The 13,739-nt window shown below is 43.9% G+C and overlaps 1 protein-coding gene across 1 annotated transcript in view; it reads left to right on the top strand.

The window, feature by feature from the left end:
* sned1 (sushi, nidogen and EGF-like domains 1) overlaps positions 1-13,739 on the top strand; it is a 67,262-nt gene that overhangs the window by 33,697 nt on the left and 19,826 nt on the right. Inside the window, 6 exon segments of the mRNA XM_070446831.1 lie at positions 3,566-3,679; positions 4,071-4,187; positions 4,346-4,440; positions 5,234-5,444; positions 5,667-5,850; positions 6,472-6,584. Coding sequence (XP_070302932.1) covers positions 3,566-3,679; positions 4,071-4,187; positions 4,346-4,440; positions 5,234-5,444; positions 5,667-5,850; positions 6,472-6,584 — 834 coding nt within the window.

Raw genomic sequence — 13,739 nt, 5'->3', positions numbered from 1 at the left:
GCTCGGGATTAAACCAGCAACCTTTACAGTATGACCTCCTACCTCTTAACCACTACCACCGCAGTTTACTAGACCCTGACCTCTTAACCACTAGACTACCACCCAGTTACTGACCCTACCTCTTAACCACTACCAACCAGTTATGCCTACCTCTTAACCACTAGAGCTACCACCCAGTTACTGACCTACCTCATTAACACTATAGACTACCACCCAGTTACTACCTCCTCTTAACCACTACCCACCAAGTTAACTGACACCTACCTCTTAACCACTAGACTACCACCCAGTTACTGAACCCTACCTCTTAACCACTAGACTACCACCCAGTTTGCTGACCCTACTCTCCTTAACCACTACCACCCAGTTCTGACCCTACACCTCTAACCACTAGACTACACCCAGTTTACTGACTACCTCTTAAATACCACTGAGACTACCACCTCAGTTACTGACCTACCTCTTTAACCACTACCACCCAGTTACTGACCACCATCTCTTAACCACTAGAGCTACCACCCAGTTACTGACCCTACCTTCTTAACCACTACACACCAGTTACTGACCCCTACTCTAACCACTAGAACTACCAACCCAGTTACTGAACCCTACCTCTTACCACTAGACTAGCACCCAGTTACTGACCCACCTCTCTTAACCACTAGACATACCACCCATTACGACCCTACCTTCTTCACCACTACACCCAGTTACTGACTCCTCCTCTTAACCACTAGACCTACCACCCAGCCAAATTTACTGACCCTACCTCTTAACCCTAGAACTACCAACCCAGTTATCTGACCCTAACCTTTAACCACAATAAACTACCACCAGTTTTACTAGACCCTACCTCTTAATCCACTACACCCAGTTACTGACCCTACCTCTTAACCACTACCACCCAGTTACTGCCCTAACCTCTTAACCCACTAACCACCCAGTTACTGACCCTACCTCTTAACCACTAGACTACCAACCCAGTTACATGACCCCTACCTCTTAACCACTAGAATCTACCACCCAGTTACTGACCCTACCTCTTAACCTGACTAGCCACCCAGTTACTGACCCTACCTCTTAACCACTAACCACCCAGTTACGGACCCTACCTCTTAACCCACTAGACTACCACCAGTTACTGACCCTACCTCTTAACCACTAGACTTACCACCCAGGTTTACTGACCCTACTCTATAACCACTAGACTACCACCCAGGTTTACTGACCCTACCTCTTAACCACTACCACCCAGTTACTGGACCCTACTCCTTAACCACCGTAGACTACCACACCAGTTACTGAACCCTACCTCTTAACCACTAGCACTACCACGCCAGTTACTGACTCTAACCTCTTAAAGCCACTAGACTCTACCACCCAGTTACTGCCCTACATCTTTAACCACTACCACCAGTTACTGACCCTACCTCTTAACCACTAGACTACACTACCAGTTACTGACCCGACCTCTTAACCCACTTACCACCCAGTTCTGACCCTACTCTTAACCACTACACGCCAGTTAGCTGGCCCTACTCTTAACCACTAGACTCTAGCACCCAGTTACGAACCTACCTACTTAACCACTACCACCCCATTACGACCCTTACCTCTAACCACTAGACTACACCCAGTTACTGACCCTACCTCTTAACCACTAGACTACCACCCAGTTACTGTACCCTAACCTTTAACCCACTCACCCAGTTACTGACCCTACCTCTTAACCATAGACTAGCACCCAGTTGACTGACACTATCTCTTAACCACTACACCACCCAGTTACTGACCCTACCTCTTAAAGCACTGACCACCCAGTTTACTGACCCTACCTCTAACTACCACTACGGACACTACACTACCCCAGATTACTGACCCTACTCTTAACACTACCACCCAGTTACTTGAGCCCTACCTCTAAACCTACCACGTTATCCCACTCTACCACTAGGACTAGGCACCCAGTTACTGACGGCCTACCTCTTTACACACTACCACCCAGTTACTAACGCCTACCTCTTATACCACTAGAACTTACCACCCAGCTTACTGACCCTACCTTCTTAACCACTAGACTACCACCCATTACTGAACCGCTACCTCTTAACCACTACCACCCAGTTACTGACCGTACCACCCAGTTACTGACCCTACCTCTTAACCACTTAGACTACCACCCAGGTACTGACCCTACCTCTTAACCACTAGACTACCACCCGTTACTTGACCCTACCTCTTAACCCACTACCACCCAGTTACTGACCCTACCTCCTTAACCCACTAGACTTAGCACCAGTTACTACCCTACCTCTTAACCACTACCACCCAGTTACTGACCCTACCTCTTAACCACTACCACCCGTTACTGACCCTACCTCTTAACACTAGACTAGCACCCAGTTAACTGACCCTACCTCTTAACACTTACCACCAGTTACTTGACCCTACCTCTTAACCACTACCATCAAAGTACTGGCCCTACCTCTTTAACCACGTCAGACTAGCACCCAGTTTACTGACCCTTACCTCTTAAACCACTACCACCAGTTACTGGACCCTACCTCTTAACCACTAGACTACCACCATTACTGACCCTACCTCTTAACCACTAGATACCACCCATTACTTGACCCTACCTCTTAAACACTACCACCCAGTTACTGACCCTACCTCTTAACCACTAGACTACCACCCAGTTACTGACCCTACCTCTTAACCCACTAGACTACCCCCAGTTACTGGACCATACCTCTTAACCACTTACCCACCAGGACTGACCCTACCTCTTAACCAACAGACTACCACCCAGTTACTGACCCTACCTCTTAACCAACTAGGACTCCACCCAGTTACTGGACCCTACCGCTTAACCACTAGACTACCACCAGTTTCTGACCCTACCTTCTTAACCACTACCACCCAGTTAACTGACACCTACCTCTTAACCACTACCACCCCAGTTTACTGGCCCCTACCTCTTAACCACTAGACTAGCACCCAGTTTTACTGACCTACCCTTAACCACTACCACCCAGTACTCGCAAACCCTTAAACCCTTTTTCTAAACAACTAAGGGGAAAAAAACTTTTTTTAAAAAACCACCCCCAGTTACGACCCCTACCTCTTAACACTAGGACTACCACCCAGTTACTGACCCTACCTCTTAACCACTACCACCAGTTACTGACCCTACTCTTAACCACTAGACTACCACCCAGTGTACTGACCTACTCTTAACCACGTAGACTACCACCAGTTACTGACCTACCTCTACCCTAGAACTACACCCAGTTTACTGACTCTACCTCTTAAACCACTAGACTAGTGTATTCCAGTTGTATCCCTCCAGCTGTATTCCAGTTGTATCCCTCCGGCTGTATTCCAGTTGTATCCCTCCAGCTGCATTCCAGTTGTATCCCTCCGGCTGTATTCCAGTTGTATCCCTCCAGCTGCATTCCAGTTGTATCCCTCCAGCTGTATTCCAGTTGTATCCCTCCAGCTGTATTCCAGTTGTAACCCTCCAGCTGTATCCTTCCTGTCTCTGAGTGTGTTGTGTCTCCAGAACAGGACAGGTGTGAGTCCAGCCCCTGTTTGAATGGCGGTGTGTGTCGGGGATCCAGGAACAACTACCTGTGTGTGTGTAAAGAAGGATTCTTGGGGGACCACTGCCAGTCATGTGAGTAGAGCTATACCGGTTGAGTCTGAAATGGCACCCTATTCCCTCTATAGTGCACTACTTTTGACCAGGGCCCTATGTAGGTAGAAGTGCACTATGTAGGGAATAGGGTGTCGTTCAGTGGCGGCTGCTGAGGTGAGGACGGCTCATAATAATGGCTGGAACGGAGTGAATGGAATGGCGTCAAACACATGGAAACCATGGAAACCACGTGTTCGATGTATTTCATACCATTCCACCTATTCTGCTCCAGCCATTACCACGAGCCCGTCCTCCCCAATTAAGGTGCCACCGACCTCCTGTGGTGCCATTTTGGATGCAGTCTCTTCTACTGTGGTGGTAGTAACAAAACAGCACATCGTGGTGACAGATGGTCTCTGACTCCCCCTAGTGGAGAATCCCTGTGTACTGCAGCCGTGTGGGAACAGAGGCCTCTGCCATAGCGACAGAAAAGGGAACTACAGCTGTGCTTGCAAAGTGGGTCACACAGGCAAGGACTGTGAGAGAGGTGAGAGTCAATCACGTTCAGCTGTCTTATCGACTATCAATTATCTTATTGGTTTTTCATTCAAGAAACCGATAAATTCAATAAATGTATCAATCAATCAATACCAAGTCTATTCTTCGTGGTAGAAATAACCAATGATATTTTACCACTGTTCCCAGACCTGTTGCCTCCCTCTGGTCTGCATGTACTACGGGTGGAGGAGGATGAGGTGGTGCTGCGCTGGGACCTGCCAGACCCCTCCTCTCAGAGCCTGGTCAGTTTAATTCATACATTTGTTTTTATTTAACCCATTGAGGTCAGAAGACCTCTTTCACCAGTGAGAACAAGGGGGGTATATTACCAAGCTAGATCAATGAGTTAGAGAGATTACTTTGATAAACAATTCCTTACACCATTGCCCATTTATTTCATGGTGCTTATCTTTAGCAACAACAGAAAAGTCAGCTGGCTAACTCATTGATCCTTATTTGTAGTATAACCCTCAGAGGCTCTGGTCATAAGTAGTGCACTATATAGGGAATAGGGTGCCATCAAGGACGTAGTCTGAAACCTTGAATACTTGTTCATGGGGTTGCAGCTCCGTCACGTCGTTGCCATAGTTACTGTATCAACATACTACAGATGCCGCAGCATATTGACGCCTTTCTGAAAAGGGGACTGTTTCATCGCAATTATACTATAGGGGCCTGGAAATATCATGATATTGCTAAATTCGTAGAAAATAACTTTGCTATCATTATGATGTCGTCAAGTTTACTTTCGAGAGATGGCAATGTTGTCATGAGCTAGCAACGTTTTTCAGAAATAGCTAGCAATGCTAACGTTAGCTAGCTAAAATGTCGGCGCTCTCCCCCTCAATCTTAGATAGCTAGTTAAAGTTCTACTGCCTCGAAAGCGAACCTGGCGATTTTTTAAAAACGTAATCGTGTTTTCAAGCCACAGTAACGCACTTCAAACGAAATGTTCATTAGCACATATTGAGACTGCATTGTGTAGAAAGCTCTGCTGGGCTTCAGTCCTAAAACGAACATGCCACCCATGAATAGGTCAGTGGGTTCGCTGTGACCTACGCTCCTCTGGATCTCCTGGGCCGAGGCCATGGAACCAGGAAGACTGACTTCCTGGACAAGAAGCAGTCTACCTATCAGCTGCAGGGCCTGGTGCCTGGCCTGCTATACAACATCTCTACCTTCTCAGTGAAACGAAACACCAACGGCAACGATATCAGCCAGCCAGCCATCGCTCTCATACGCACCAGTGAGTGGACTGTGCATGCTTCAGTACAGTGACGATGTCACTGTTTTATGTAAAGTGTAGTTTAGAATGTGTGTGTGTGTGAGTGCATTAACTGACCTGTGAGTGCAGTAACTGACCTGTGTGTGTGTGTGTGTGTGTGGGGGTGTGTGTGTGTGTGGGTGTGTGTGTGTGTGTGTTGTGTGTGTGTATACTGACCTGTGTATCTCTCTCTGTGTGTGTCAGGGCCACGGCGGGTGGATCAGCTGCAGGTAGTCAACGTATCGTCCTCCCAGGTATGGCTGAGGTGGCTGGTTCAGGCTGCTCGTCATGCTACTGTCAGCCAGGTGCGCCTTTCCCTGGTCTCCTGGGACGGTAGAGGAGTTGGCACCGCTCTGCTCAACACCAGCACAATGGAATATGCCTTCAGGTTCTGCTCCATTCAACGTTATTATCACTAGTTTGCCAGTAGATTTGAGTGGTTGTCAAAGTATTTAGTCTATCCAACAGGGGTACTTGGAAAGACTCATGAGACCATAGGCCTACTGGTCTAATGCCCATGAGGAGGTAGTCTGGGCAGAGCATGATGTATTTGGTGGTAGTGACCAAAAATAAAGTTGAAAACCACTGACGTACAGCCTGCAATACTGATTATGTCCACTAGATGCCACTGTATCACTATCACTTAATATTACTTTATAGGGCATTGGTTCTCAACCTTTTTCAGTTACTGTACCACCAATTGAATTCTGCTCTGCCCGGAGTAACTCTGAAGAAACCCCTCATGTGCATTTTACCAGTAGGCCTATGGTCTCATGAGTCTTCTCCAGTGCCCCCTGTGGGTAGGCCAAGAACCCCCAGGATACCCCTTGTTGGGAACCACTGTTCTAGGGCACTGTCTGCACGGCAATACACATTTCATCCAGTAGATGACGTTGTGAAGCCAACGCTGATAAACATCAATAGACCAGAGCAGAATCAGGTTTTTTTGTGTGTCATTTTGCATGACTGGGATTTCTGTCTATGTGTTTCTGTGTTTCTCCCCCTTCAGCTCTCTGCTCCCTGGTCAGATGTACACGGTGGATGTTCTAACTCAGAGTGGGATCGGACCAGACGAGTCACCGTCCACCAGTCACTCTGCTGGACCGCTGCAAGTCTGGACCAGTATGTCATCATGTCTCATACATCAATCAATCAGTCAGTCAGTCAATCAATCAAACATGTATTTTATAAAGCCCTTTTTTACAATCAGCAGTTTACAGATAACCAGCCAAAAGCAATGCAGGAGCAGAAACTCAATGAACCTCGGGAATTCGCTATGCATTCGTTAAGCATCTGGAAACATCCTCATCCTATCATAGTAGTAGTCCACCATGCAGAGGGATTCATTAACCTGAGACAAGACACTTAAAGATGGCCACTCCAATTAGAAAATGTGATCAGGATCAACTGTCAGGTTCAGGATCAACTGTCAGGTTCAGGATCAACTGTCAGGTTCAGAGGATTGGAACTATCGAATGATCTAAACTGTCAGTTCAGAGATTAACTATGTCAGATCAGTTGATGAACTGTCAGGTTCAGGTTATCCCACCAGAAAAAGTCTAATTTAAATTCTATGTTAGCATTCATATTTCTCTATTGCCTTGAGTTTATCGAGACCTCACCGCTTGTAATTCTTCAAACTAATTTAGAGAGTTCTGAAGTTATATTAGGGGCCCCCCCTACAGAGAGCAAGGGGAAAATTTTCTTAGCGGGAGTTTATATTTGCTACCTGTTCCATAGTGTGTTAGTGTATGCTTGATTTAACGTTCTCTACCACGCGGACATATGCCACCACCCCCGCCACCCCCGTGTGCTGTACCGTGTTTACGTTTCTATGTGAATATATCTAAGAACCTAGCAATTATCGGGGCCACGTTTCTCAATGCAGGGTTTTCTATGTTTTTTGTGTATTTCTAATTTTTTTTTGGCGGTGGGGGTTCAGGGTTTTTACATGTGTATGCGAAGGGGTTACTTTTTGGATTCCTAATACTATTCCCTTGTTTATTTTTTACAAGCCACCTGGATTATATTTCTTAGATTGAAAAGAAACGCAGATAAATTATTCAATATGCTAGGTAGGTCGTAAAGATTTCAGACAAGGCACGCCCTTTTTTTTTTGTATTTAAAAACTTGATACATATGTGGTGGGGAAATTTTTTTGAAAATTTAATCAGTGTTAAGGGGGCCAGAATGCGAACTCTTGTTCCCAGAGGAAAAAATACAAGGGACATAACATGAAAACTAGGAAGGGGGTGCGGAGAATTTCCGACGCACCAAAAAGACCAGACCACGCGATCCGGGCAAAAATGGCCCCTCAGTTCCAAGAAAAAAATAAAATTCTTTTGGTCACATCAAATAACCTGTCAAGGGTCATATTCACCTGGTTCCACCCCTCGCCCTTTCCATATACCCTCTTCCCCTGTGGTGTCCCACGAGGAAAATGCCCAAGCGATAATTGCAAGGCCCCTTTCTTGTCAAGGTTAAAGGGCCCTCCCCCACCTAAAGAAACCCCTACTTACCTTTTATATCTTGTTTCTTATTGTAGATAATATCGGGGGAAAAGAAGAAAAATACAAAAAACACTTTGCTAAGTGCGGGGGGGAAAAAAAAACTGACAGCCCCGTTTTTACAGCTTAACTTTTTGGGCCATAAAAGAAAAAAAAAACAAAAAATAACTGAGGTAAGGGCAACCGCCATGGAACCCCCAAATCGGAGTAAATTAATACAAAATCAACTCGGGTCCCCACATAAAGAACATAACACAGAGAAATTTATCACCCCAAAGGTGTTTTTACACCTGCACGCCCTCTCCCCGCCCGCTCCGCCCTTTTGAGCCACAAAAACAACGGCCAAAAGCTCTTTTTCGTCTTAATAAATAAAGAAGTTTTTTTTATTTTCCACAAAAAAAAAAAAAAAAATATATAAGGAGTATTTCTTATTTTTGAAAAAGCACACACCTCCAAAATAGTATAACTATTTCCCCATGGGACCATAAAACACTAAAGGCGCCGAACACCCATAATATAATAATTTGGGTTGGTCAGCAACAAATAGAAAATCAATTGCCACACGTTATTTCAAAAAAAATGCATTGAAAAATTAATTATAAAATTTTACCAAAATAAACATTTTTTTCGTTAAAGTCCCACCCAGCCAAAAAAATAACTGGCCCTAAATCAGGTTTTGTTTTTTTTTTTTTCCCCAAAATTCAACAGCTTTTTGGGGGCCTGGGGGGGGTAAAACAATTGGTTTTTTCCTGCGCCCCTCCCCCAAATTTTCCCCGGGAAATAAAATTGGCCCACTGGTCCCCAAAGTTTTTTCCAAATGAAACTTAAAAATAAACAGATTTTGTTTCGCAAACCAAAACAAAAAACAAAGAAAATGGTGAGGACTAAGGGCCCCCCTGGGGGGGGGAAAAATTGTTCCCCATTAACAAATTCAAAACCCTTAAGCCCCCAAAACGGGGCAATGAAAATTCCAAGGTCCCAAATCCAAAAATACCGGTGGGGCTTTAAGAAACACTGGCCCCTTAGCGTAAGCTCCCCCATTTATCTAGCCCTTAGGAACGGTCCATGTCTTGGGGAAAGAAAAAGGGGGGTTTTTGGAGGGGGGGGGAAGTTGGGGGAAAACCCTGGAAAAAACCCCTTAATCCCTTTTCCTCCCGTAAATCCAAATTTTTTCCCCCAAGTTGGGGGCTACCACACGCCCTTAAAGAATGCCATAATGTGGGTTCCCCCATTTTTTGTTTTTGTAGCTTTTAGCCCAAAAAACATTGGTTGAAAATCATTTTTAAAAACTAAGCTTTATTTCCCCCTGAACGAGGGTTTTTTCTTAAAATGCCCCTGGTTTTTTTACGGAGTTACGCTAATGAAAAAAATTTTTTATTTAAAAAATTTTTTAAACAAAGGGTAAGACCCCGGCGCTTGTTAAAACACAAGAGATCTATGAAAACCAGAGGGATTGGGGTTGGTCCCCCAAAGTAAAAACTCCCGATAAAAGGCCAAAAAAATAAAAAAGTCTAAAAGGTTTTTTTTTCCCCCTCATCCTCCGTCGCATAGGAAGAAAAACCCTCTAAAACTACAACAAACCCGCCTCCCTGAGGGTCAAAGAATTATAACCCAACAGTTCTCTGGGAAATAATTTTCTCCCCATGCTTTCTTGGGGCGCTTTTTCTTTAGGGGCGCGAGTTAAAATGGGGTTCAAGGTTGCCCGGAGGAATGTTTGTCTCGCTTTTTCCTCTCATCAAAATTTTTGTGTTTTTTTGTGGGTTCTCTTGGTGAGGAGAAGTAGGACGCATGGGATTAGACCCGCTTAACCTTCCCCTAAGCCCCACCACCTTTTTTTTTTTTTTTTTGGTCTCAATTTATTTTTTAGCATTGGGGTTGCCCCCTCCCCCTTAGTTTTTGGACAAATAACGCAGGATGTTCAATAAGAAAAATGGGCCCCCCACAAAAGGCCCACAAGGTTATGTCAGAAAAGGGAAAAAGAAACCTGGCCGGGCCCGATAAAGCGCGCCAAAAGTGTGGGCGCATCACCGTACTCTAAAACTTTGTTTTTTCCCCCATACATTCCCGGTTTTTCTCTTTAGGGTGCGTCAGTATGGTCGCCAATTCTGTTTTGGTTGAGAATGGGGGACAAAGCCCCCCCAAACCTTTTTTATTTTAGCGACAACGTTTCATATTGTTTAAAAAAAAAAGTGCTGTATTCTTTGAGGGGTTTTATCTTTAATGAAATCCCCTCAACTTTAAAAGCAATTATTTTTTTATAAGCCCTTTAATTTTCACACATTTTTCTGGCCTTTTCCCCCTTTGGCTTTAGCATTGATAAATAAGATATAAATGTTTCCTTTTTGGGAAAAATTGCTTTATTTGGTTATGTTTGTATTGGTATGATGTTTATTTGACTTTGGAGGAATTATTTGTTTTCTGTCGAGGATTTGTAGTGTAAAAAAGTATTAAATAATTCAAGATAGACCCCGTAGAAATTACAATTTTTCCCGGCCCCCTAAGTATTTATTTTGGTAATGAGTTTTTTGGGGCGCTTTTTTTGGGGGGGATCCAATAGGAAAACTTTGTGGGGTATGAATATAAAGTTCATGGTTATAATTTACAACAAATTGTACAGGAAGAACTCAAAATAAAAACTTGTTTTATTTTTCCACCCGTTTGGCAAATTTCTTTTATTTAAAGCTTAGCATAATCAATAGTTGCAGATAATCCACAGATTCTCACCAAACAAAACGTTTGAGTCTTTCATCACATCTTTGGTTTCTTTTGTTGGTGGGGCGCCTCCCTTTTTTTTTTTTTGTGGGGATACAAACGTGCCGGTTTTTTTCCCTAAAATGAATTCTCTCATACTTTTACAAATACTTGTTCCCGTTTTATTGCAACCTTGCCCCCCTTAAATAAAAACACCAAGGGTCCCTCCCCAGTTTCAAATCCCAAAGGTGGAAAAATTAATTGGCAATGGGACCCCCCCCCCTTGTAAAGCATTGGTTGTTGCAGAATGTAAGACCCCTAACGCTTGGGGTAATCAGCTCTTTCCTGGAAAAATTGGCCCCAAAACCGGTTGGGGGGGGCACTTTCCCGGGTCCCCTGCCATAAGAAACCTTCCAACTCCCCCTAAACCGTCCGGGGTTTCCCTAAATTTTAAACATTGTCCCAAAACGCACGGTTTCCTCCCCCGCTTTTTTTTCCGGGCGGAACTCCCTTTTAATTATTGGCCCTAATTCACAAAAGAAAAAAAAATATCTCTCCAAAATCCCAAAAATGCCCCCCTCCTAAGTTAAAAATTGCCCCATCTTGTTCTTCTTCTCTCTCTATATCTCTCTCTTTCCTCTCTCTCTCTCTTCTCTCTGTCTCTCTCTCTCTCTCTATCCTCGTGTCCTTCTTCTTTTGTCTCTTCTCTCTCTCTCTGTCTCTCTCTCTCTCTCTCTCTCTCTTGTCCCTCTGCAGCAGACATGGTGAGCAATATGTTTGGAACATCAAATCGCAATAAAAATCATATTCATAGGTTGCACCTCCATCATTCGGTCGCGTCGTGCCATTGTATTGAAGGTTCTCGAGCCGCCCTCTATCGCCAGCGCCATAGTGGCGCCCTAAAGGGGCGATAAGCCCCGTCATTCTGGACTGAGGCTAACTACTGTTTAGTCTAAATTACACTATAGTGCCTGGAAATACAATGACATTCAAAAGTAGTCAAATATCTAGTAGGAAACAACTTTGCCAGCATTATCATATTATCAAATTTACTTTACAATTATTTGCCTTCTTTTGAATGTCATTGTATTTCCAAGCCACTGTAATTCACTTTGGATGGAATCTTCACCAGAGCTCATTGATGCATTGAGTAGAATGCTCAGTCAGGCATCAGTCCTAAAACGAACCTTCAAAACAATATTGTGAGGGAACATGCAACCTATGAATAGAATCGTGAGAATCAACAATCCATATAGTATCGGCACCTAAGTATGGTGATAATATCACATACAGTGAGGTTCCTGGCAATAACCAGCCCTGAGGAATTCACTACGCATTTGTTAATAATATAAGGATCTGACCCTTTTTTTCCAAATTTCGCCTAAAATGACATACCCAAATCTAACTGCCTGTAGCTCAGGACCTGAAGCAAGGATATGCACGTTCTTGATACCATTTGAAAGGAAACACTTTGAAGTTTGTGGAAATGTGAAAGGAATGTAGGAGAATTTAACACATTAGATCTGGTAAAAGATAATACAACCTCATGCTAATCACATTAGCCTACATTAGCTCAAACGTCCCGCAGGGAACCCAACGATCCTGATGAAGTTTTTAAAAAGGCAATGAAAATGTCTAAATAAAATGAAACATAACACTTTTGGCATAGGCTATTTAAAGAACTGGTTTAGATGATTAAATAATAATAATAATAATGAATAAACAATTTATAATAAAATATACAAAAAAAAAAAAAAGGTGAAAATTGCATCAACTTGAATAGCGAGTTGAACAGAGTCCATTTGGCCTCATCAACATTCTTCTCATCTTTGTCCACTACAATATTAAAACTTGTACCCGAAGACATTCCCCTTGTCGGCTTGTTTTCACTATCCTCTTTCTCCTCTGTCACTCTCTCTCTCTTCTCTCAGCTTTCCTCTCTCCTCTTTCCAGCCTTTCACTCTCTCTCTCTCTCCTCTCTCTCTCTCTCTCAGCTTTCACTTCTCTCTCCCTCTCTCTCAGCTTCTTCACTTCTCCTCTCTTTCTCAGCCTTTCACTCTCTGCCTCTCTCTCTCTCTCTCTCTAGCCTTTCACTCTCTCTCTCTCTAGCCTTGTCACTCTCGTCTCTCTTTCTCAGCCTTTCATCTCTCTCTCTCTCGTCTCTCTCTTCAGCCTTAACACTCTCTCTTCTCCAGCCCTTTCACTCTCTCCTCTCTTTCTCAGCCCTTCAACTCTCTCTCTCCTCTCTCTCTCCTCTCTCTTCTCACTTTCCTCTCTCTCTCAGCTCTTCACTCTCTCTCTCTTCTCAGCCTTTCACTCTCTCTCTCTCTCTCAGCCTTTCACTCTCTCTCTCTTTCTCAGCCTTTCACTCTCTCTCTCTCTCTCTCTCTCTCTCTCAGCCTTTCACTCTCATCTCTCAGCTTCACTCTCTCTCTTTCTCAGCCTTTCACTCTCTCTCTTTCAGCTCTTTCACTCTCTCTCTCTCTCTCTCTCTAGCCTTCACTCTCTCTCTCTTTCTCAGCCTTTCACTCTCTCTCTCTCTCTCTCTTCTCTCTCTCTCTCAGCTCTCTTCTCAGCCTTCTCTCTCTCTTCAGCTTTCATCTCTCTCTCCTCAGCTTTCACGTCTCTCTCCTCATCGCCTTTCACTCCTCTCTCTTTCTCAGCCTTTCCTCTCTCTCTCTCTCTCAGCCTTTCACTCTCTCTCTTTCAGCCTTTCAGCTCTCTCTCTCTACTCTCAGCCTTTCACTCTCCTCTCTTTCTAGCCTTTCAACTCCCTTCTTAGCTTATCTCTTCGGTTCATCTCTCTCTCTCAATTTATTAATTCGAATTCAAGGGGCTTTAATTGGCCATGGTGAAACATGTGTAACATTGCCAACAAGCAAGTGAGGTAGGATATTATACACAAGTGGAAATAAACAATCCAAATTAACAGTAACATCCAATACCAGAAGTTTCAAAACAATAAAGACATTACACAATGTCATACTTATCATATACTGCAGTGTTGTAAGAATATGTAACTAATGGATAAAGCACCAAGTTTAAAATAATAACGCATAAATAATGGGTTGTATTTCAC

The sequence above is a fragment of the Salvelinus sp. IW2-2015 genome, linkage group LG15 (genome assembly GCF_002910315.2).
Source record: "Salvelinus sp. IW2-2015 linkage group LG15, ASM291031v2, whole genome shotgun sequence".
Lineage (NCBI taxonomy): Eukaryota > Metazoa > Chordata > Actinopteri > Salmoniformes > Salmonidae > Salvelinus > Salvelinus sp. IW2-2015.
The sequence above is the reverse complement of the archived record's forward strand: the minus strand, read 5'-3'. Positions and strand labels throughout refer to the sequence as shown.